General features: G+C 35.7%; 1 protein-coding gene across 2 annotated transcripts in view; it reads right to left on the bottom strand.

The window, feature by feature from the left end:
• Nucleotides 1-1,705: 1,705 nt before the first annotated feature.
• The window catches only part of GNPTAB (N-acetylglucosamine-1-phosphate transferase subunits alpha and beta), a 92,547-nt gene continuing 67,378 nt past the window's right edge, over nt 1,706-26,874 (bottom strand). The window contains exons 17-23 of one of the 2 annotated variants that reach the window (XM_051961054.1): nt 26,632-26,667; nt 26,056-26,085; nt 15,313-15,398; nt 15,001-15,099; nt 9,534-9,701; nt 6,227-6,317; nt 1,706-5,261 (exon numbers count right to left, since the gene is read on the bottom strand). In XM_051961054.1, the coding sequence (XP_051817014.1) occupies nt 5,184-5,261; nt 6,227-6,317; nt 9,534-9,701; nt 15,001-15,099; nt 15,313-15,398; nt 26,056-26,085; nt 26,632-26,667 (588 nt within the window). In that variant the 3' untranslated portion in view covers nt 1,706-5,183. The remainder of the gene's footprint in view (nt 5,262-6,226; nt 6,318-9,533; nt 9,702-15,000; nt 15,100-15,312; nt 15,399-26,055; nt 26,086-26,631; nt 26,668-26,874) is intronic. The other variant, XM_051961055.1, reaches the window with a different exon arrangement.

Raw genomic sequence — 26,874 nt, forward strand, 5'->3', positions numbered from 1 at the left:
TTAGCAACATCAGGAGCCACATTTGTGGAATGAAGTAGAACTTAAAAGGCTTCTGCTTACCTGGACCCTTTGGTAAGATTGTAATCTAATATTGCCTCCACTGTTGCAGACTACAGGTGGACTGTTGCCTCATCTTTTGCATTTCTCCTCCAGTCCTCCCATAAATCCTCCAAAGGATTGCTGGTTTCGATTTGTTTGCCAGCTGCTACAATCGCCCTTCCAGTACCTACCTCTTCTAAGACTGTCTCCCTTTCCTCTTCTATCCTCCCTCTTCAGATGTCAAGGCCATCTCCCCTCTGCTTCCCTTTTACCCTTTTTGTTCTGAAGAAAAATGTGCTCATTGGAAGATACTGCAACTTTGGTCCCCATCTCCAAAGCCATTTGTGCTATCTCCCACCCTTCCAACACCTCCAGTTCCTGCCTATACCCTGGCTACAAGGAGCGGTTCTCCCTGCTTCTTGGTAGAGGCTCCCTATTGCTCAGAGGCTTCTTTCACATTCACACCATCTAGCTCAACCTTTCTGGTCAAATGAATGCATGAGCCAATAAAACATATGGGATTTTATGTGACAGATTTTGAGCTCTGGAATATAAATCATTCTGCCTTCAGGGAAGAAGTCACAAATATTGTAATCAACACTTCCTTTCTAGATAGAAGCAGAAAAATAGAGAAATATATTGTGCTTCAAAGGCTGAGAGTAGAGCAGGGAAACATGCCATATGAGTTTGGGTTGAACTAGATGAGAGCTTTCACCAATCAGTAGCTCCAGGACAGGAGCTGAATTCTCATTTCTATCATCCTGTGTGTTATTCTCCCACTTTTCAAGGATTTAGAACTTGGTTCAGTCTTCCCTTTTTAACCCAAGCAACTATCCTGGAGTTGAGCTACACGTCTCCAAATGAAACGCACTTGGAAAGAAATTAAATAATCCACCACTCTGCTGAGAACCAGCTCCTAAGTACCCCTAACAATAACCCTTTAGGGGTTTACAAAGCACTTTAGAAAAATTATCTTAGATCTGTGAAAAAGGGAGGAATTTATGTCTAAAGGAGAACTAGAGAGCATTATGAAATGCAAAACTCTTTAGAATCTAGCTATTACCTTAGGAATATTCATTAAAAGGAAATGAACTGAATTCAGAATCCAAGAATATGGGTCTGATTATATATGAAGGTGGGCAACTCACCCCAATTTCATAGTCCTAAATTTTCTCTTCTGTAAAATGCTGCAAGTAGATAACCATCATTTGAGAAATGGCTAAAAAAAGTTATGGTATAAGAATGTAATGGATTATTATTTTATAAGAAATGATGAGCAGGGGGGAGCTCGGTGGTACAGTGGATAGCACACCAGCCTTGAAGTCAGGAGGACCTGAGTTCAAATGTGACCTCAAACACTTAACACTTCCTAGCTGTATGACCCTGGACAAGTCACTTAACCCCAATTGCCTTAGCAAAAAAAAAAAAAAAAAAAAGAAAGAAATGATGAGCAGGCTGATTTCAGAAGTCTGCAAAGATTTATATGAAGATACTGAGTGAAGTGAGCAGAACCAAGAGAACATTGCATACAGTAACAATAAGATTATGTGATGATCAACTGTGATGGACTTGGTTCTTTTCAACAATGAAGTGATTCAAGACAATTCCAACAAGCTTAGGATGGAAAATGTTATCTACATCAAGAGAGAGAACTATGAAGACTGAATATGGATCAAAGCATATAGTGTTATCATCTTTTTTATTGTCTTTTTTCCCTTGTGATCTGATTTTCCTTGTACATGACAAGGAAATATGTTCAAAAGAATTGCACACATTTAACCTATATCTGATTGCTTACCATCTTGGGGAGGAACTAAGAAAGAGAGGGAGAAAAATTTGGAACACAAAAGTTTACAAAAATGAATGCTGAAAACTATATGTATTTGGAAAAAAATAAAATACTATTAAATCATTAAAAAAAGAAACAGACCAATTATTTTTTTAAAGAAATAAAATAGAACAACTGATCCATCACATAGAAAAAAAATCTCATTTTCACTAATTCTGGGAAGAGGGGCTATTATTATCCTTATTTACAAACAAGGAAATTGAGGCTAAGAGATAAAGCAGTTAGCTTAGGATCACACAGCCTAATTAGAGGCAGGATTCAAAGTGAAATCTTTCTAACTCCATATCCAACATTCTATCCACCATGACCATGGGAAACAAATATACCAATTAAAAAAAAAAAAAGGAAATAAAAAATGTAAGGACCTTGTTCATTCTGTCTTTCTGAAAGCTATCAAGTATGGTACCTCAAGTGAACATCAAACATCCAACTATAGGCCTGGAGAGCAGCTGGCAGTGCTGCTTTATTTTATGATCCTAGGACTGGGATTTAGGACCAGGCTGGAACGTCATAGATGGCTTCACAAGGTAGCCAAGAGAGAAACATAGAAATAATACTTTTTGCAATAGGTGCCTAATCAAGCTGCCACAAGCAACCAAGGGCAGGAAAATGAATCCTGATTTGAGACTATAGAGATAGTCTTTGTCAGCATTACTGGCAAATGGCAGGGAATTGCCCCAGATTATGCCTCCATCTGGCACAGAGGAATTTAAATACATAGGATGGCTCTATTTCAACAAGCATCAAATCAACCTTTAACGTGGAAAGGGTATAGCAGAGAACAAGGACTAAATGATCTTTTAGGAATACATCTTGATAAGAGTCAGAAATACTGTTTTCAAACATGAGGGACATAATCTACACTGTAGTTTCATATATTGGGGAGTAAAATTTCTTTTGATGATTTCAAGTTTCTGGGGATCTGAGTTAGTGGAATGTTTAAACTATAAATGTTAAAAAAAAATGCCATTTGAACATTTATAACTAAACTAGTCAAGTGCTACTGAGTAAAGCTTCTTGAGAATCAGTATTTTCAAAGTGCTTTGATGTAGAGATTTAGTTTCCTTGCAATCTTGATCAAACAGTAATCAGTTCAGTTGAACCTTTCTTTAAATACAATTGGGTACAAAGTAAAACCCATTCAGTTCTGTTTCAATTATTATGAATTTTGAATCCACATATTTATCTTGATATGCAAATTCAGTAAAGAACCAAGCAAGTATATCTACAAGAAGAGCTTCTAGTTTTAAAACCCAAAAGTCTAGGGAGTTATGGGGGATACTGAGAATGGTGTGGTAGAAAACCAAACCAAAATACTCTCAAGCTCCTCTCCTCCCAACTATCTACAAAAGTAAAAGAAAATGCTGATAATTTCTAGTTCAGACCTCTATTCCTGAGTCAGACTTCTTCTCCCACAGCATTTTCCAACACAAATGATTATAATTTATTATTAACCATTATATCAAATTTCTACTATGCCTCTATTTATGCATAAACTAGAGAGGCTCCTAGAGCTGAAAGAACATTAAGTTACAGCAACTAGAGTTCAAATACTAGTTCTTCTATTTATCAGATGTATAAACTTGAGCAAAAGTTAAAGGTTGGCTTCCAAATCTGTAAAATGGGAGTTTTTAATGTATGTGCTAAGTTACTTAAATTAGGATATTATCAAACCTCTTGCCACTAGGGATATTTCATTGTGCTTGTATTTCCAGAGCCCAGTACAATACCTGGAGAACAGTAGATATACTTAAGATACACTTGTTGACATGGCTAATATGGCAATATGTTTGGCATGACTTCGCACACATAATGGCTATCCTATTGCTTGCCTTCTGAATAGGGGTGTGGAAGATGTTATGGGAGGACTGAAAGGAGGGAGAAAAACAATGAATGTTAAATAAGTATTAAGTCTAAAACAGAAGTTAGAATCTAAAATGTATGTGCGTGTTTTTGATTTTTTTTTTATTACACATATATACATAAATACTTGCTAACTGGCAGAAAACCTGTAAGTATTTATGTAAAAGCATGTAAATGAAAACTATTCTTTCCCCAGAAATCTTGACTAGCATTTCTCTTCTAGAACAGAACGATCTCTCCTCCCACTCCTCATGAGCATCTTCTCTCCTTTTGATAAATACATTTGTTTAAATAGTGCTGAATATTCAGTGACAATGAACTAGTTTAGAAAAACTTTATAAAGTTTCTGTTTAAAATGTAAGGGCGAAAAGCATCAGACAAGTGACTTTTTTTCAAGTGAGCCTTTTAACCACACAGTGATAGCACAAACATATTCTGTACATTCCAAATTATACAATTATTACAAAATGATTAGTATTTTTGAAAGAATACTGCTGTGACTGTGATTTAAAGTACATGTCAGAAATGTCAACTTGAAAAGCTTTTCCTCCCCAAGTCTTCTATAGCTCTATCGAGGTCATAACATGATGCTGTGTGAGAGCATGCCCAAACTTAGAAAGATGCTCAATATGTGGCCCTTGGTACTACCTGCTACTGTGTTAAAGGACAGTATCACTAATTTCTACAGTGAGGCACTTTTGTTTGTGGGTTTTACACTGTTTCCACAACACCAGCAGGCTTGGTCAATAGCCCTTTGGGCAAAGGCCTCCAAACCCAATCCTTGCATTCCCAGGGGGTGCAGGCCAACGGATTTCAGATGTCAGTTGCTGAGGATCTTCCAAGGCCAAATCACACTAACTTTCTTCAAATCCAAACGTTTTTTTTTTTTGATCCTACCAATATGAGACTGTGTTTAAAAAATACATTCACCAATAGGTTTCAGCATCACAGTTCAGACACAAGAACACCTAAAAGAGTTAATTTGGTTGTTACTTATTTTAAAACGGAAAATGAAAAAAGCATCCCAGCAAAAGAACAGCAGAATGCTTTGGAATACCAAGGCTGGGGGCAGCCACTTAGTAACTACTTGCTCCTTGGCCTGGGATTCCGATATTAAATTGACTTGGCAACGTGCACTGCGATAAAGGCAGCTGTCTCTCTTTCAGTAACCCTTTTTATAAAAAGGATAACATGTCCATGAGCTAATGCTTCCAAAGTGAAATTCCAGCAGAGGGTCGCCCAACACAACCAGTATCTCTCAGTGTGTCCATTAAACAACTTGGCTGGTCTGCGTCTCCACTTTGTGTCCACAGTTTGTCATCTTCCGGGATGTTACTCTTCATTTGTCAGGCCTGGACCTTGATGCATCACATCACATTACAAAGAAACTCTTCTCATCGAGTGAACACGACGGCGGCTCTTGTGTCACCTCTTATACCCCGATACGTTCGTTACCAACTTCTTTGTGGATCCTCCTTCTGGGAAAAATCTTCCGTTTGAGAGCAATTAGCTAAATAGTGGAAGAAAGGCAGAATATGACTCGTTCTTGTCCATAATAGGATTTAAAATACAGTAAACAACAACATGCATGGCAGCATCAATCAAACTCAGTAAATCAACCTGCTATGTATATTTTCAATCTTGCCAACCCTGAGAAAATAGTCTTCAGCATGTAGAATGTTAAAAAGCCTACTGCAAATCCGTATGGGAATAAGAAGTTTGGACTAGTATTTTAATTTAATAAAATTTATCCATGAAGCATCATTCCTTTAAGCCCATACACAGCCGTGTTAAAAAGTACATACTTTTATAAAGAGATGGCTGACAATTAGATAAAAGTAAAAGACTAACATCATATTTATCTAAGAAATATACTGTTTCTATGTCTAAAAATGCACGAGATGGTCATCTGGTTAAAAGATTTGGAAAATTTATTATAATATAAACTTATTGTATTGTAAACTTATTCCAGTGAAGGAATAATAATCAATTTAGATTATTTATACAGGCATGCACATAAAGAGTGTGTACATATCTAGCATTACATACAAAAATGTGTCTTACAAAATGTATTGGCATCAGATGACATAAAAACTAGTGATAGAAATGGAGCTATTGAAACAGTGAAGAAAAATAATCAAGTATCTCTTAGGATTAAATTTGAATATTACATTAGGATATTTGAACAGATATTCAAATATCCCTCTTTGAGAATGTTAATAAGTTACAGCTTGAGTCACCAAAGGTCACCTGTTGAATCTTCAGGTCAAAAATATTACAGCAATAAGTTTTGAGAATAATAAAGTTAAAGGAGTACACTGTTTGATGATATATATCTGGATATCACATATCTAAATGTTGTTAAAAGTTTTAGGACATTATAGATTATAAATTTATATAACTTTCTTCAAATTATCAGATGTTAGCATATTAACAAATAGGGTCTGGTATTTAGCTAAAGCTCACAAACCTTACCTGCTCAGCAAAAAATGAGAATACAGTAAACATGATCAATGTTACAAGTACACAATGGGTCCAAAATTTTAATTTATCTCTATATGCCCTCCTGCAAAGAGAAAGAAAAAAAAAAGTATGTACTTTCACATATGCTTATCCCTACCTATATTTAGATTGTGGTCCATTATCATTCTTTAAATAGAATAAATAAATATGGAAAGGATATGTGGTTTCAATAGTGTAGGGAAGTTCTGGTAGGAAAAATCCCTCTACTCATGCAGGCAGTAATCTGTCATTAACTTCTCTGAACAGTCCTGGGAGTAGCTTGAGGTGTGCAGAAGGGAAATGTCTTGTCTAGGGACACAGAGTATCAGAGGTATGATCTACATTTAGATTTTCTTGATGCTAAGTCCTTATGCTATCATGCTATAAGTCCTAAACTATTATTATTCACCAGACAATGTTACCACTATAAAATAATGACTTCAAAATCAAAATCATTATTTGCACTGTCTTTGAAGGTATTTTCTTCAAAATTTAAAGACAATTTCACAAAGCAAGCATTAATTCTCCTCCCTCCCCCATGTTAAATACTATTATTTTCCTTTTGCGAAAGAAATCACTCAAAGGAAAAACTTAAAAGTATATGAAACTCTCAAGTCTGCTCTCAATAAGTTTTTCTATGAAACTTGTCTCTTTATTTTAACCAATATACCAATTAATCATGTCTCCTCTCATGCTTTAATCATGTTTTTCCTAGATGGCAAGCACGTCTCTAAATGGAAAGCATACCAACAGTTAACAGCAGTTTCCTGGAGAGGAAGGCTGGAAAATATCTCATAGTTTTCCTTCTCTGAATGAAGGAGAAGCAAAAATGCTCTTAAGCCAATTCTTGAAATTTCAAGAAGGAAGGAAAGGAGGGAGTGAAGGAGGGAGCACTATGACCTACAAACAGCTTCCTCTTCTATTAAGAAGGAAATATCTGGATGTTGATAACATACTCCTTTAGAATGTCACTGACAAGCCATAAATGTGGCATGGAGGAGGGGGACCAGTGTACCCCTCCCCTTCCTCTGGAATTTTCTCTTCTAGTTATCTTGTGAAGTCCATATTTGCTGATTCCACTTTCTCCTTTCCTGGTCCAAGGTCACTCCCTTGGTCTTCGGTTTCTCTCTTTAAATTCACCCATCCTCTGAAGAACTCACTGACTGATGCTCTCAGCTTCCCCATCACCTCTGTGCAGATGACTGTCCATAGCACTAACCTAAACTCAAACTTATCATTTTCTCTCCCAAATCTGCTTCCCAAATGCCCTCCTCATTTATCTTATTCTGAACTTAACATGCACTCAGAATGAGCATTTCCACATACAAGGGAGACCACAAAGGACAGTGCACGTGAAACTATGACTCCCGATTTCATACTGCATGTATTTATAATAAATGCATTGGATTTTTGCATTGGAATTGCAATACATTCTTTTCAAAATGATTCTGCTTGTCTGGGCTTACTTTCCATACTCAACATTCCTCATTTCTGTCGCTAAGACTCGAAATCATTTTTTATCTTTCCTTTTTTCTCACGTCTCAAAAGCCCATCAATTCTCTTCACTCTCATCCATTCCTGCCTTTTCCACTGCCTTAGTTTAAGCCTTGATCATCTCATATTTGGATTAATTCAACAACTTTTGGTCTCTTGTCTTTTCCCTTTAATCCATCTTGCAAAAGCAACTGACTACATTAATCTTCCTAAAATAACATTTTTGAAGTATTAATTCACTGCCCATGAACCAATCTGAACAATGCCCCAAAGTATAGTAATTGCTAACAGTTATAGAACATTTGAAGGTTTACAAAAGTACTTTCTTTATGTATAGTATTTCATTTGTAAATGGGATAAAGTCTAAATTGTTTAGGTTAGCATCCCAAGTCCTCCACAATCAGGCCCCAGTTTACTTTTTTAAAACCTCATCTTCCACTACTATCCAATGGCTTGAATCTGGCTATCTGTCCATCCATTTTATCCATCTATTGTCCATGTGTGCATGTGCCCAAATGCTCACACATGGGCACGCACATGTTCCCCCACCCCCACCCCACACACACATACACACTGTGTGTCTCTCTCGGGCAGTCTGTCTCTGTCTTTGTGTGTCTCTGTCTCTCTCTTCCTATCCTGAAAAACTTTTCTCATTTCCATCTTAACATCCTTACTGACATAGTTCCCCATCTTTCTTTCAGCTCAAACAACTCTTGAAAGTTATAAGCAAACTTAAAGATTCACTCATCTACTCCCCTTACTTTACAGATGAGGAGACTGAGTTCAAGAGGCTGGAGTTTCTCCCAAGGGCAGAGTAAGTTGGTTGCAGAACCTAGTCCAGAATTTTTGCCATTAAACTATGTAAGCACTTATGCTATGCCACCTTGATAACACTTTTAAGGACTGACTCTCACTCTTACAACAACCTACCATCCCTGAAGATATACTTTATACTTTTTTCCTGCAGGGCATCTGGAATACATATGATAGGTGATCTATAAATGTGTTCCAAGGCTAAATTAATGAGTATTTTTTAAATTTTGTTTTTATTTCTTTAAGAAACATTCTGTAACTGAATCTAAATATTGAGTAGGCTTTGGTGGAATGATTCCTCATTAAAATTTTACAAATAAACCATCCCTCCAAAGCAATTCCAATAAACTTTGGATAGAAAACAACATCTGCATCCAGAAAAAGAACTATGAAGATTGAATATAAATCAATGCATGCTATGTTCACTTCTTTTTTTTTTCCTCCTCTCCTATGATTTTTCCCTTTTGTCCTGATTTTTCTCTTCCCAACAGGATTCATAAAGCAATGTGTGCCCAAAAAATAAATAAATAAATTTGGGGGGTGGGGTGGGAGAGGGAGATAGTGGGGAAAAAAATCTTATCATCAACATAAAGGGATAGTTTTATCTCCTCTTTGCCCATCTTTATATCTTGAAATTCTATCTTTTATCTTAGTTCTATTGCTAGCATTTCTAAAATTATATCAAATATTATCAGAGAGAGTAGGCTTTATATTCTTAGATAATTGGGAAATTTCTAGTGTATTCTCTTTCTGTATTTTAATCCCAGATCCAGAAAGTTAAATGTTTTTCTTGGTTTTTTGCCATCTATAATTGCCTTTCTTTTCTGAAGCTCCTTGCTTTTTATGATATTAAGATGTCTTTATTTTGTATGAGCACTTACTTAAATATTATAAATGAATATTCTGAGAAATAATATATGCTCTGTGATTACTATGATCAACTGTATGGTCATGACAGGACAAAAGAACTTACCATTCCTGGAGCTCATGCATATGAAGGAAACGATTCCGATATTCTCGTGGTAGCTCAAACTGGGATGGCTGGGGAAACATGGACTCATAAAAATCTCTTAGCACTGCTTTTACTGTCTGTGCATCTTTATGATTGTGATCAATATTGTCATTCAGGCAGACAAATTTTCTGAAAGAACAAGCATCTGTTATTTCTATGTTATATCTTCAAAATTTGAAGAAAAGACTCAATCTATTACATTCTGAAATTAATGAGAATCCCTGCAAAAGAATGAAAGTAATCGCTTGTGAATCTCTTCCTTATAAATAATCTATGCAAAAGATTGGATATAATTCCAATAGACTTGGGATGGAAAATGCCATCTGCATCCAGAGAGAGCAATGGAGACTAAATATGGATCGAAGCATAGTTGTTTAATTTTGTTTGTTTGTTTGTTTTCTTCTTTCTTGTGTTTTTGTCCCCCTTTTTGGTTTAATTTTTCTTGTACAACATGACAAATGTGAAAATATGTTTAAAAGAACTGCACATAATCTATATCAGATTGTTTGCTGCCTTGAGGAGGGCGGAAGAAAGGGAAGGAAAAAGAAAAGTTCTGGAATACAAAGTCTTACAAAAATGAATGTTGAAAACTATCTTTACATGTTATTTGGAAAAGTAAAAAAGTATTGAAAATTGAAAAAAAAATAGATTCTACAGAGAAGCAATGTCATCAAAAAGGGTACCAGTTCCACTGATACTGTTCCCATTTTGTCTAGAATTTAATACATACTCTTTAAGAATAGCTGTATCAAACAGGGTGATAATCCTTCCTAAGTCTTCTTAATAAAGCCAGTTCTCAGATCACAGACACAATTTATCAATCAGAACACACCTCAATCTTTTACAATTTGGTAGGGGCTATAAGAAAAAACAGCATTTATTTTATGTAAGTTAAAATGGTTTCCCAATCTTTAGTTGGTCTGGGGTGAAAGCAATATAAAAAGTCTACCCTAAGGCACCGATGATGGTATTCCTTCCCCATTGCCCTGTAGGACACCAATTTGACCAACCATTGTTACCCTGATAATGTGGAAGTAGAAGACAGCAGCATTTTAAAAAAGTAATTATATTCTCTTTAATTCTTTCACTAAAGGAAAAAGAATTTTTGTTTCAATTTATTGGCCTTGAGAACATCATTGGATCTCAATCTCAAGCCTCAGTAAATGGAACTTGACCTGGGCTTGGCCTGGCCAAGAGCACCTGACATCAGTTAACTAGCCTGCATCAGAATAAACCTGTGGTTGTTGAACTGGGAGGCCATATGAAAAAGTCTGCTATCTCGTAGCTGCAACATATCCTCTCAATGGGAAAAGGAGAAGACCCTTGACCCCGATATTAGCCTGATGCATGGTAAAGGAGCCTGATACAGAAAACAAAAATATCATTTCCTAGCTCTTACGAAGTTTTAGAAAATCTAGATTACCAATATAGGGGAAATGAAAACAAACTGTCTTTGAGAATTCAACAACTGATAATAATAACACTGAACTAGGTTTCTACAATATGCCTTATTAGTCACCAAAAACTTCTACATTATTATATTGCTACATGACAGACATGATACCTTTTCCAAGAATACAGCCTGCTTGCCACATTAGAAGAGGGAAAATTACAATGAATAAATATTCAAAAAACCAAAAAAAGATTTCAGTAGTTCTGCCTTCCCTTCACCTCAATGTTTATTTGTCCCACTCATTCCTTTCCTCCAAAAATAACTATTAAAAAAAAAAAAGCCTGTCTGGTAGTCCTTAGCAGTGTTCACTAGCTAAACTTTGACACTGTTGACGTTCTTTTAAGAGAACTACATTACCACTTTGTAGCCATCAATTACTTAATTTTACTTCCATTTCCTGTACTTTAAAAAAAAAAAAAACTATATTAGTCAGTGACTTAAATGTGATACACAACATTATCTTTTAATCGGTTTTTTCTTTAAGTTACTCAATGGAAATCTGAGTGTTGTCACATACTCTCTTTGGGGCTAATTTCCTCCCCACATAATTTTCAGCCAGGGACTATACTTGTTCCTTGTTCAAACTCTTTGAAATCTGTATTCCAAATAAAGGGCAGATATCAGTTTAAGCCTGTCCATCCCTGTACCAACACAAACTATAAAAGGGGCTACTTTCTCCCAACATTCTCAGTGTTTTGACCTAGTTGGAATCAAGTGTGGATTGTTTCTCTCTTTTGATGAATAAAATGATTCAATAAGGCAAGTTAAGAATTTCCAAGTGTTCTCTTTTTAAAAGAACTAACACTCAAGGAAATATCTGGGTAAGGAATTGCAGCTCTATGTCAGCTCCCTCCCCTCGAAAACCTATCCTATTCCCTAGAACTTGCAGAATTAAACAGAAAATTCTTTGAAATTCAAAGTCCTTTATAACTTGTCCCACCCTCTTACCTTTCCATTCTTCTTTCAACTTATATCCCTCTCTGATTTACTTTGTGATCCAGAAACACCAGCCTTTTCTAGTCCTTAAACAAAATAGTCTATCAACAAATACTGCCTGCCATGCTCAGAAAGCTCTCCTCTCCCAACTCTACTTGGTCTCAACTAATATCTCACCTACAGGATACCTTTCCTGACCCCTCGAAAAATCTAGTATCTTCCCTCTGTTGATTTATCTCCAATTTATCTAGTGTAAAGCTGGTTTGTGTATGTTATGCACTTGCACCCCCTCCCTCCCCCCAATCAGACTGTGAGTTTCTAGAGGACAGACTGTCTTTTGCCTGCCTTTCCATTCCCAGCACTTAGCACAGTGCCTGGAATATAGCAGGTGCTTAATAAATGTTACTGACTGACTGATATCATGCCTCCATGCCAGATTCGTGAAGTTCCCCAAATCCATCATCCTTTTCTCCTTTTGACCAGGTGGTCTTTAATATATTCCCACCTGGCCTGGCCTCCTATTAGCCCTAATCCAAAAGTTCCGGGTATGGTCCATGATTACCCACCCCTACTCCCTCCATCTTTGTTCTTGCATTTTCTCATAGGTGACATTTTTGAACCTATAATAACACAGTGATGATGCTGGCCCCTCTATCAAATTACTTCTTTTTTTTTAAAAGTATATTCTTTCTTGTCCGTATTCTAAACAAGAATTCCATCTTACCAAGTTACAAGGAACCCAAGAGGTAGAATATACCACTTTGAAGGAAGATTTCTAATTCATTTTCTTTACGACCCGTATTTTGTGCATTTGGAGCATTTTTATCTGAGGCCAAAAGGATTACTATTTGGCCTCTTCCTGAATATTTTCCAAGATATACTGGTCGTCTTTGTTGTTTCTTTCTCACAGTTTTTCTTCCTCTGTCCCCAAATTGCATTTTAATGCTTCACTTCTGAAACCTTTTTTAATTATTCAAAATGAGTCATAGGTAAAGAACATTAATCAAACCTATATCTAAAAGACATAAATAGATATATTCCAAATACAGTTTAAGCCTCTCCATCCCTATACCTATCAAACTATAAGAGTTCAATACTATTCCAGAACTTTTACAGATTGTATCTAGAGTACTATGACTATTCATTTTAAATTATACTAATCTTAAGCAAAGGTAGGCAGTTCCTGCTTGCCAATTTAACTTGATTTTGGAATTTAAGGGAGGTAGAATAAACAGACAAACAAAATATAGGATTGTGGCTTCTGTTCATACCTATTAATTTACCACAGATTAAAACAAAAGGTTTAAAAATTGAGGACAATACTTTTTTCCAGGACTTACACAATTTTTGAGCACAGGACTGGTTAACTCAGTATTCTAAATGTATTCTAAACATATGTTTCACTTCTTAGGTATCTGAATTGCTCAAAGGTCTAAAAGAATTATGAAGTGAATTGAACTTTGCTCTTTTCTTCGATATTTATTCAAAGAGAATTTTCTGACTTGAGAGTCAGAATACACAGTGGATTCAGTTCTAAGGGGATACTTATTAATACGATGCATTCTTGAGGTTTATTTTATTTGTTTTGGTGTATGCTTGACTATGACTATTTTCTTCTGGTATTGTGAACTGTGAATTAGTATTGCATATCATTTATATTACTGTCAAAATGACTTAACTGGAGGCCAGAATTGTTTGTGGAACAAAGGAATGAGCCCTTTACAACCTGGCCCCAAACTATCTTTCTGGACTCACTCCTGGCATTCTCTGTTTTCTCCCATTTCCACGCTTTTGCATGGAAGGCCCCCTGCCTAGAATCTACTTCCTACCCAACTCAATTTCACAGACTCTTTCCTTGATTCCAAGTTCTATGAAGCCCAAATTCTATCTTTTACATGAAGCCTTCCTGATCCCCTAAACCACTGGTGCCTTCCTTCCCTAACCACTTAAATACCATATTTATTTACTTATTCAGTATATTTGTGGATGTATTCTTGACCTTCCAACATCAATTCCCCATTAGAAGTAAGCTCTCTGTGAGTAGGGACTGTTTCATTCATGCTGTCTCTAATACCGAGCACCATGTCTGCCATGTGGTATGCACATAATAAATGATTGATTCCAGTATCTTAATCCTTGCTCCAGAAATCTAAATACCCTCCTCCTTGATTTTTACCTTTTATATACTTTTTACCTTTTACCTTTTGTACATACTGCCTTTCTTTTCTGAAGCTCCTAATTTTATGTCAGTAGCAATTTATAGCTATGTAGATTCTGTCCCAAAAGTCTATTTTTTCATCTAACACTTCATAATGCTTAAGCAACACTTTATAGGTTTCCAGGAAAATATTGTAAGCAAGATGATGTGATGATCAACTATGATAGACTTAAGTCTCTTCTCTGCAACACAGTGATCTAAGACAATTCCAAAAGACGTGGGATAGAAAATGTCATCCATATTCAGAGAGAACTAGGGAGATTGAATGTGGATTGAAGTATAGTATTTTCACCTTTTTTTGTGTGTGTTTTTTTCCTCATGTTTTTTCTCTTTTGTTCTAATTTTTCTTTCACATAATGACTAATACGGAAATATGTTTAAAATGATTGTACATGTACAACCTAAAAAAATAATTTTTAGGTTCTTCTTGATGTTATTACCTGTCTTTAAAACATTTTAAAATACAAATGAACATTAGTCTAAAATACAAATTAGAAGAGTTAAGTTCTATCTATATAAAACCATTCACAACCATTTTAAGGTGTTATAGAAAAAAAAGATATATTATACATTATATATTGACTGAAGGAAAGGCCAAATAACTTGACATGAAATTTTATAATATTAGTAGCCATGTTTTAAAACCAACTACAAACAACCAGGACAAAATGATCATTTTTTAAATTTTATTTGAAGGTTTAGTTTTTTGAATTATTAGTTATTGAGTTCATGCTAAATTAGTTTTTGCTAAAAAAAAAAAAAAAAAAAAAAGAGAGAGAGAGACCATTTAAATTTCAATGTGCAAAATAAGAAATAAGTACCTGGGATTTTTTCTTATGTCATCTAATTGGCCAACCACATGAGAAACATTGGTGCGAATCATTTTGAAAGCAATTTCCTCTTCTCCCATGATTTCAAACCTAATTATTACCAAGACATAATGAAAGGGAGAAAAAAATTTACAGATTTAATATAAATATAATAACTTAGCTAAAATTAAAATCAATAAGTGCATAATCTTAGAAAATTTTTAATAAAAATGTTTAGTGAAAAAGAGAATACTTGAAAAAGAATGAAAAATAATTGGCCCCATCATGCTTAAGCTCAAAACCACCATCACATAAATTACATACCTATATTTGTTTTTGTCTTTATATGCTTTATGGATTTTATCAGTTACTGGTTTACAGTTGGTTACTAGACTTTTAGTCACTGGTGGCTGTGAGAAAATATAAGACATATCAGGTATTAAAGACACGTACAGACATTGTAAAAGTTTCTCTTAATGGGTACAATCAATGGAAAAAATATCCTGTTCACACAGTACAATTGGTCTTGGTTCTTCATGCAAACCAATGGAATTTGCAAAGTCTTATATTACTTAACTTCCAATCCTTATTTATAAATAATTTCTACACCTCAACTCTAATCTAAATTATAATAAGTACTGTCTTACTGACATTTGCAGAGGAAAATCTATTTATGCTAAAAATAAAACTGTTCCTCATATAGAAAACAAGATTTTTTAAAAATAAACTTTGCATTTCAAATTTGAATTGTGGTAGAACTTTATTGAAATGTCATCTCTTGATTATATAATTTGATGTCACTGTTATGCTGGAAATTTTGAAGGCCATGATTGTCCAAGGAAAAAGAACATGGTAAAGTAAATAGGAACTAGCCTCTGAGTCAGAAAGACTGAAATTCAAGTTCTATGGCTCAAATATTGGCTGCATTATCTATCCTAGGCAAGTCATATAACTTCTCGATGACACAAGCAGTGAGCTATGTAAACTGCAGAATAGCTGCTGCTCTGTATTGGTCGAAGGGTTTCTTCATGAGTTCTCTATTCCATAATAATCAACAAGCATTTATTAAGTATCTATTGTGTGCCAGATTCTGGGGCTTCGAGTATACCAAATAAAATAATTTTTATGCATAAGGCACTTATATTCTTTTAAAACACCTTTTCATTCTGCACTTTAATAATAATATGAAGCAGCATTTCTATACACACAGCAAAATACAAAAAGGACTTTATATGAAAGAATAAGTTGCTTTTTAAAAAAATATTTACTAAATTTTACCCACTTTTAAAACTTCTCTGTTTGTCTCTGCTTCCCTTTGATCTCTTCTACACATCATAAAAAGGTTTTAAAGGTAGTCACTGTTTATTAGATATCATTACTATTATTGCCTGCCTCCCATCACTTCATGGGAGGTATACCACTCTTCTCTCTGACAGAGAGATGAGGGATTCAATATGAATAATGAAATAAGACTTTTTGAACCTAGACAGTACAGAAATTTGTTTGATTTTACAATGCATATTTGACATTTGTTGCAAGAGGTTGATTTTTTTCCCCTTTTTCCCTCCATGAAGGTGGGAAAGTTTAAAGAGAGAAAATAAATTTTTGGTTAAATAAAAAAATAAAGTGAAGGGGTTAGGTGTAGATAAAATGATGGCTTATCTAAAAAACTTCAGAGTATCAGAAAAGAAACAAAGACAACGAATAGTTTCAGAAAATTGGCAACAAAATAAAAAATTGACAGGAGCTGTGAGCATTTCTATATAGCAGTAAAAAAAGAAATGCAGGAAGAAATCATAAAAAACAAATCTCATTCAAAAGAATGAAGTGCAAAAAACATCTAGACAGACTCAAGCTCAATGCAGATACAATTATAAGATACTATTTACAAAAATCACAAATGACAAATAATTGAAGGAGCATTCACCACTCATGGTTGATTTTGTCAATGTAATTAAAATTATAATACCATCTAAAATTATTTATAAACTTGTAAATAAATACATATGTATTTATATGCATAACTACAAAGAGAGTTTTGTAACCAGACAAAATAACTTAAAATTTCATATGGAGGAACAAAAGTTTAATATACCAAGGAAAATAATGACCAAAAAAAATGGAAATCAAGGCTGTATATTAGTTCCAAACTTTAAATTATAAAGTGATATTCCTTAAAACTCTTTAGTACTAACTGAAAAACAGAAAAGGAGATAAGTGGAATAAAGCATCCTAATCCAACATATGTTAGTTAAGTGCCTGCTGTGTGCCAATCACTGTGTTAATGCTAATTTTTAAAGATTCAAGTAGGAAAAAAGAAACCCAAGAAAGACTTAAAAAACAATTCAATTCAATCAAATAACCTAGAATAAGATAAACCTGACTACCTGGGGATGAATTCCCTATTTGACTAGAAATACTGGAAAAACTAAAAAGCAATTAGTTAGACAAAAGTTACATTTATTCCAATACATCCACCTATCTGCCTACCTACCTATATATGCATATAAACTGAATATAAACAAATTAGAAGAATGGAATAAGAAGCAGATGACTGTCTAGATGTAGCATTCTTTTTTTTTTTTAACTAAAAAAGGGATATAGGAAATTAGAAAACATTCAAATACTTGGTTGTGATTACATGAGTATAAAAATTTTTAACATGAACAAAATCAATGCAGCTAGTATAAGCAAACTGACAAAAATGACAAACGAGTCAAGTTGTTGTTAAAGAAGCTGAGGAAAGACAAACCACTAATGCATTGTTGATTGAGAGCTGTGACTATTCCAATCATTGAGAGAATCAACATGGAGTATCACATGAAGAAAGTAATTAATTCGTCCATACCCTCTGATCAACTGGTGAGCAAAACCCAAAAAGGTGGATGATAAAAAAAGGAAGGTCTCATCGATATCAAAACATGCAGAACAGTAGTTTTTTGGTTTTTTTTTTGTTTTGTTTTTTTTGTGGTAGCAAAGAATTGGCCACAATTCTTAGGGCCCATAGAATTCCCCTAAGGAGAATGGCTAAACAACATTGTTATACCTCAATATAATGGGGATGCTTCTGTGCTTTAAGAAATAATGGTCATGCCTACATGGACTGATGCTAAGTGAGATGAGCAGAACCAGGAGATCATTATACACTTCGACAACGATATTGTATGAGGATGTATTCTGATGGAAGTGGATTTCTCTGACAAAGAGACTTAACTGAGTTTCATTGGATAAATGATGGACAGAAACAGCTACACCCAAAGAAGGAATACTGGGAAATGAATGTGAACTATTTGATTTTTGATTTTCTTCCCGAGTTACTTTTACCTTCTGAATCCAATTCTCCCTGTGCAGCGGGAGAACTGTTCGGTTCTGCAAATATGTATTGTATCTAGGATATACTGCAACATATTTAACATATATAGGACTGCTTGCCATCTTGGGGGGGGGGGGGGAGGGGAAAAAACGAAACATAAGTGATTGCAAGGGATAATGCTGTGTAAAAATTATCCTGGCATGGATTCTGTCAATACAAAGTTATTATTAAATAAAATTAAATAAAAAAAAAAAAGAAATAATGGTCATGAAGAATTCAGAAACATGAGGAGAGTGATTTGCATTGATTACAGAGTGAATTCTGTAGCAGAACCAAGAAACACTATATTCAATCCCTATAGGCTTATAAATGGAAAGAATTGAAAAACAAATTTCAATTCTGTTGAATTGAAATGATAGGGTTTGGTAATGAAGAAAAGATGAGATGCTCTCTGCCTTTTTTAGTAGAGGTAAGACATAACAGGTATAGAATACTGTAAATACTGTAGATACACTTCATGTTTTTTTATTGGTTTTGCTAAACTGCCTTTTCCTCCATTTTCTTTTATAATCTTTGTTACAAAAGAAGATGTGCTAGATAGGGAAAATGGAGGGGAAGGGATATATTCAGAAATTAATGTAATACAACTTTTAAAAATGCATTTTTTTGGTTGTCTAGACTAGATCACTTCTAAAATTCCATAATGTGAAGAAAAACAAAAACAGAAATATATAATTACAAAGACAGAAACATATTATTACTCAAGGACAAAAAAAGAAGGCCCAGTTAATATTAAATTGGGCTTGATGAGCAGGGGAAAGAGATTAGTTAAAGGAATCTGTGGTCAGAGACTCTGAGACAGATGGAGCACATTAGGACAGTCTTGGGAAGTCTGCTGTGCCTGGATCCAGGGTCAAGATGACCTGCCAGAAAGGGTCTTGATGACCTGCCAGAAAAAGCCTTGTTTTCTCAGTGAATCAGGTTGAGACAGTCCAAACTCATCCTGGCACAGAAAAGATTCTGAGAGATTGAGCTGATTTAACTCTCATCTGGCAAATGACTACTCTATAATATTCTTGACAAGTGGTCATCCAATCCTCTCTAAGATTGCTCAGGGTAGGGATCAAGCCAGTCTATTCCATCTTGAGCCAAATCTGCTTCCTTCTAATCTTCACCTACTTTCTATCCTAATTCTGGAGCCAGGAAACAGAATAACCTGTAATCTTGATGACTTTTAGAGTGAGAGTGGGTGATGTAAAGAACACAGAAGCCTCGCATAGGTATGCTTTGCAAATATTACCTCATTTGATCCTCACAACAACATTGAGGGGTGGATATTATTATCCCCATCTTACAAATGAGGAAACTGAGGCAGGAAGAGTGACTTGCCCAGGGGCATGCAGCTATTCAAGTGTCTGAAGCTGGATTTGAATTCAGAGTCCTGACTCTGTCTCAACATCATATCCAGCTATTAATAAATGGAAGCATTATCTGAATTTAGTAATTATCTTTCATCCAACAACACTTACTATTAATTGCTTAAGTGTGAAGCACTTCATTAGGTGCTAGAGTACAAAGTCAAAATGTTGAGTTTATTGATCCTTTTCTTCCAGGCACTTAAGGCCCACTTATATTTTCCTGCTTTTCCAACCTTATCTTCTATCCCTCTCCCCTACACATTCTACCCTGACAAAAATGACCATCCCCTCCATATATGCTCCATGCTTCCCCACCTGCACAGTTACAATGGCCATCTCCCTGCTCAATCCTTCCAAGGGAACCCATGTAACCTCCTCTGGGACTATGCCTGCAGGAGCCCTTCCTCCCATCTATGAATGACATCGCCCTGCTCCAGCCTCCCAGAAGTAACACTGTAAGCAGCCCAGAGGCTCAAAAAAACAGGAAAGCATTTCATTCATTAGTCTCCCCTTTACAGGGCATACCGTGCTGCATACAATGTTCAAGGTTGTAGATAGGGCTTACAAAGTTATGGTTAAGGGGCTCTGGAATCAGGAGGACCTGAATTCAAGTCCAGCCTCAGACACTTGATACTAGCTGTGTGATCCAGGACAAGTCACAATCTCAATTGCCACACACACACACACACACACACACACACACACACACACAACTATAATAACAAGTAGGAGGTGAAGATGACCATCAAATCACCTAAGACCAAAGCCATACACCAATAGATAAGTGGTCAAAAGAATAATAACACACTACAAATATCCACATAAAAAGAGTTCTCCAGATGGCCACAAAAAAAGGAAATGCAAATCAAACTAAATTGGAGGTTTCTCTTTGCAGTCAATTATTACAGATGACCAAAGCACGCAGGCACACTAATGTGCCATTGGTAGAGCTGGAGGGTAATTTGGAATTACCTGAAGAAACTGACTGTCCATGCTCTTTGACCCAGAGATTCCATGCATATGTATATATTTATCAGAGGTCACTGACACAAACTATAAGAAATGGCCCTATAAACTCCAAAATATTTACAGGGTCGATTTTTGTGGCAGCAAAGTACTGGATGCACCATAACTAGGTGATAGGGAAAGCAGCTGTACTGTATGGATATAATGGAATCTTAATGGGCTCTATGATGAGTACAGACACAGAAGCAAGGACTTGGATGAACTGAGTTTACAAAGTAAAGTAAGTATCAATGGAGAAGCAACAAATACAACTGCAATAGGGTATAAGGGGGAAAAAATGACAACAGAGGGGTGAGGGACCGCAGATGTGGAGCACAGCATGTTCTATCAAACTTTTTGGATATGGCCGTTAATTGTGTTGAGCTGTTTTTTTCCTCTTTTTTATTCTTTGTAATTCGATTGCTGACGGACAGAGGGAACGGGGTGTACTAAGGGAATGTGGGGGATGTAAAGACCAACGATGGAAAGAAAATTAAAATATATTTTTAGAAGCTTCTCTCTGTTGAAGCTCAGCACTGAGAGAAAAAGTTTGCTCATGGAAAAGTTCTCTATGGAAATGACATCAAATAGCTGTCCATTTCCCCCACAAAACCACAATTCTACCAGTCTTCTTTCGATCATTTCCTACACTCTTGGGAAATACCATCATGCAATCATAAAAGCAGTCTCCTGCTTTTCTCCTTCTCTTACCCATTATTCACCTGTCATCTTTTTATAAGTTTTCGGATCCAGAGCAGAGACTAACATTAAGAGATAGAGAAATCATGAAATAATAGACCTAAAAGCTGGAAGGCCTTTACAAGGACATCTGACCCAGGCCTTCCTTTAATGGAAGAGGAAGGCAAGGCTCTAGCAAGGGTGGCCTGAGCCTCTGAAGATCACCCAGGCTGGGAGCTTCTGAGGCAGGATCCGGACAGACTGCAGAGCTGGGTTTTTTAAATCACACCAAGTGCCCTCTCTGATCCCATTCTTTCTTCTGATCCTTCCTAATCTGCCTCCAGCCTTTCCACTGACACTATGAATTATTTTATGTAACATGTTTGCAGTTTTTCTGAGAGGACAAAAGGAAAACTATTGGAAAAAGTTTTTTAGTTGCCAGAAGTCTTGACTACAATCCACCAAAAACCCCAGAGAGGAATGGATTGCTGGCAGCTTTGTTTTGTCCTTTTCAGGAGGTATATAGATAGTTCAGCTTCATTCTGTCAAATGATGACAGGGTCATTGAATCTGTTCCTTTGCATCCATCTTATCCCATAACGTTAGCTCCCTATCCCACTCACGAGGCATCTGGCATGGACCTCCAAGTGAAGTTTTAGAGGGGATCCACAACTATTTCCAGCTCAATTCTGAAGTACAGACTAGCAACCCTAAGCTTTCTATTAGTCCTGAAAGCCAATAGCCAAGCAGATTCACTGCCTTGATCCCTGCCACTCATCCTGTGGGAACTAGGGGATATGTACCAACAGGAGGAGGGGAGAAAAAGACAGGGACCACGTTCCATTCCTGGACACTTAAATTCAACCAATATTAAATCACAAAGGATATCTGTTGTGGAAGTTATGGCATGTACTTAGATGAACTATTAACAGAGAGCTTTTCTAGTAGTGTATATGAATGTGTACACCTTTCCTCCTTAAGCAGCTGTCGTTAGCTCTGTGCTATATATCATTTTTTAGTCACTTGAACAAAAAAGCATAAACGCTTACACACACACACACACACACACACACACACACACACGCACGCACGGAAAATTAGTTGCATCCAGAATTAAACAGGAGAAGACTGGACTAAGTGAGCTGCCTTTAGAAAATTTCAAAGTTTTTAATATTTTCTAGTTTCTCCTAGAAACAAAGATCCATACTTTTAATGCCAAGATTTATGACTGAAGAACACACCATGGAAAACAGAGATGACATAAAAACAAAAGACATCGATTAAAAGGATCATGTTAAAAGAACATCCCATTTGAGAAGACAATGTGCATGGTGGATGCAAGGATGCATCAAGTTCCCCAAAGGACTGAACAAGGATAATGGGCTTGCCACATGGTAGGCATTCAGGTCTACTGATCACTACCCGATGTCAAGAGACAGCAAGGTGGAGCCCCAGGGGCTGTGGTGGGAAGAGGCCAGTCCCTGGATTCTGAGGACCTGCAGTCAAACCCCAGCTCTGAACAAGTCCCTCTCCTGGGCTTCCATAAATGAGGAGGCTGGTCCCTTGCAGCTTTAGACCCATGATCCTGGGGCAAGGGAAGCACTGAATGGCAGGCACAGAGGAGCTAAGCTCAGCACTGCAGGGACCATGTTCAAACACAGGAGATTACCCACTATCAGTGAGATCTCAGGAAGGAAGTGAGGGACACAGCTAAATGACAGCTGAAAGGCTTCTCAGGCAGGTGACAGAGCCAGGAGGGATGGCTAACCTGCCAGAGGACACAGTTAGTGGGCAAAAAAGCTCTCAAGGGACTGGACTATTGGCTGAAACCTAATGAGGTGAACTGCAACGGAGGTTTATAAGCACTTAAAAAAAACTTCACAAAAACAAAATCTGAAAAAGGCCTGGGGATTCTGGTGGCTCCCAGCTCAACAAAAGCCATTAGTGCCACAGAGGAGAGGCAGAGCGTCTGGAAGCAGAAGGGCAGCCATTTCCTTACCTTGGGCAATGCAGAAGTCCATGACAAGCTGGACAGTCCCCACAGAGCGGAGACAGGATGGGGAAGGACCTGGAAATCAGCCACATGACCAGCCTATAGGCATTTTCTTGGAGGAAGGAAAGACTTAGAGGAGTGCTATTCGCTGGAAGAACAATGAGACTTGCCCAGAGACTTGGGGGGTGGGGGAAGGGGCAGCGGGGCTTGACGGCCTTATTGGATAGGTCCTCTGCCTTTTTGGCCTGAACTGGTTTGAGCTGGAATCCTCCAAGCACCTTAGTATCTGCAACCTTTTGGGTGCTTTCTTACCTAAGTACCGACTTAGGCTGGAGGAACTGCACAGAGGAGAGGGCAAGGGACAGAAGCCTGAACAACACAAATGGATTCCAAAAAGGGACTCACCATTTCATCTAAAAAGGTAGGAGCTGATGGACCCTGCACTTGACAAAAAGGTCTGGAATATGAATAAATGAAATATAAAGGCATCAATGACAAAGAAATTGTTGTGTATCCAGGGAGCATCAGGGCATAATCTTAGAAAAAGAGAGCTAATTCTATAGTAAACACAAGCAAAGTCTCAGATTAAGTAAACCCAAAGTTTCAGATTAAGTCTGGCTTGTCTATAAGATTTATTAGAATTCCTGAAAAAGATGAAAAAAATAAAAATACTATAAATAAAATGAGAGCTCTGAAGCAAAGAACTGAAAAGAGAATCAATAGCTTAGTAAAGAATGTGCAAAACCTTACTGAAAGAATAGATTCCCTGAAAATTAGAATGGACCGAGCAGAAACAAATGATTCCATGAAACAAGAAGAAATAGTAAAGCCAAAAAAAAAAAATTCTTTTTTAAAATAGAAGAAAATGTAAGATAATTTCTATCTAAAACTGATCCAGTAAATGGTTCAAGGAAAGAAAATCTAAGAATCATGACCACCCTCTATCCTGATTCCTCACCACTCCCCCAAATTTCCTATATATCACATTCTAAGAAATCCTAAATGAAAACTGTCTGATACCAATTATAGCCAAAGGACAAAGTGAAAATAGAAAGTTACATCCTAAAAGAAATCTTAAAATGAAAATTTTCAGGAATGTCAAAATCCAAAGCTTCTAAATGAAAGAAAAAATACTGTGAGCAGTGATACAGTGAGAGTTCAAGTATCAAAGGACCACAATCAGGTTTAAACAAGACTTAATAACTATAATTTTAAAGAGTGGGAAAGTTGAAATGTTATTATAAAAGACAAACAATAAAAAACCTTTAATCAATAATATTTTACTTAGTAAAACTGAGTATAAATCTCTAAGAAGAAAAAATGGACTCAATGAAAAAAAAAAGAAAGCAAATCATTTCTGATGAAAAGAGAAGAGCTGAATACAATCTTTGAAACACAAAAATCAAAAGCAACTGGAAAGGTAAACCCAACAACTGGAAAGGCCTATACAATAAGTTTTATCATCTAATAGGAGAAGAAGAAACAAACATCCCCTCAGAACCCTAATGATTTTAAAGATCATAAAAGAAATTAAATAAGACAAACGAAGATCCTATAGATAATTTTGTGAAGAAAAAGGAGGTAGAAAAGAATACACTAAAGAAGAACAAGGGAAGAATTTACTATTTGTCATAATCAAGGGTACAAAAGAAAAAGAAAAACTAAAACATATACACTATGGTGTATAAAAATATCAAATTCAATAGAGACCCAAATGAAGACAAGGAAAGATAAGGGAAAAAGGAGAGTAGCCACATGGACTCACTCATTACAAAAATAAACTCCAATACTGGAGAAGTTGAGAGAGAAGGGAAGGGAAAGGAAAAGAAAGGACAAAAACTTGTAATCTGAGACTGAGGGGAAGACTAGGGGAACAGCAAAATTGGAAGGTCACTCCCCATCTCACATTCTTACATTCTTTATAAATGAGGGAATAGAGGTAAAGAAAAGAGAGAGTATAAAAGGAAAGATTAGAAGAGAATATGCAATAAACAATCATGATAACCATGAATGGGGTGAATTCAACTATAAAATGAAAAAAGTTGGCATAATGGGTACAGAAAGCAGAATCTAACAATATGTTGTTTAAAAGAAACACTTTGGATAGAGTCTGGAGCAAAATTCATTGTGCCTCACATGAGCTCAAAAAGCAGGAATGGCAATCATGAGCTCAGACAAGGCCACAATAAAGAAACATGATTAAACAGAGATAAAAAGACACATTACATTATGCATAAAAAGGCACCAATGACAACAAATTAACAGCTAGTGGTCAATAAATAGGAGAAGAAAGGGCACACACTTCAAAGTTGAGCAAGTTACAAAAATGAGCAAGTATTAGGGCAAAGAAACCTCACAAAAAAATGAAAGAAAGATGAGTTATGTCCTTTATCAATCACAATGCAATAAAAATTATACTTAATAAAGGATCTTTGAAGAAAACATTAAAAATTTAATTGGAGATATAAAATTTGATATCATACTGATCTTATATATCAACAGATATACATGTTTCCCACAAAACATTTCCCATTATCATTTCTGCTAAAAATACTAAAAAGTATGAGATCTTTCCTTAATGTAATCAATGGTATATAGATATTTTTAAAAATAGAAAATTTCATCCCCCCCCCAAAAAAAAAGACAAGAGATAAACATACCAAAACTTTTGAAATGCATCCAAAGAAGTCCTGAGGGAAAAAATTTATATCTCTAAACACTTTCATCAACAAAAGAAAAAGAAGACTGATAAATTAGCATGCAACAACAAAAAAAAAAAAAATTCCCTCCACACCAAATTAAAACACCAAAATAGAAATATTGAAAATCAAAGAAATCAAGACTGAGAATAAAATCCCAAAATGAATAATACTGATAAAATATTAGCTAGTCTTATGAAAAAATGAAGAAAACCAAATAACACATGTTAAAAAATAAAAAAGGAGAAACCAAAAGATGAAGAAATAGAGGAAATTTTTAGAAATAGTTTTATCCCATATACTAACAATTTAAATGAAATGGATTAATGACTACAAAAACTTTGAATGCCCAAGTTAAAAGAAGAAAAAAAAAAAGAGAGAGAACTTAAATCACACAATTTCAGAAAAATAAACTAAACAAGTCATAATGATCCCCCAAAGGAGAAAAAAACAAACCCAGTACCAGATGGATTTAAAATTGAATCTGATCAAAGAACAATGAATTCCAATATGCAAAAACAGGAAAAGGTATCCTACCAAATTCCTTCTATGATACAAATATGTTCTTGATACCTAAACCAGAAAGACAAAAATCAGAGAAAGAAAACTAAAGACCAATGGAGGAGTATTAGCACAAATAATTTTAAAAGCAGCTACTCAACAAATCAAAAAGATTGTACATTAAGATCATATAAGATTTATATACCACAATGTAAAGTTAATTCCATATTAGGAAAACTATGAACTTAATAGAGTATATTAAATAATAATCAAAATTAC

This window comes from Antechinus flavipes, chromosome 5 (assembly GCF_016432865.1).
Source record: "Antechinus flavipes isolate AdamAnt ecotype Samford, QLD, Australia chromosome 5, AdamAnt_v2, whole genome shotgun sequence".
Classification (NCBI taxonomy): domain Eukaryota; kingdom Metazoa; phylum Chordata; class Mammalia; order Dasyuromorphia; family Dasyuridae; genus Antechinus; species Antechinus flavipes.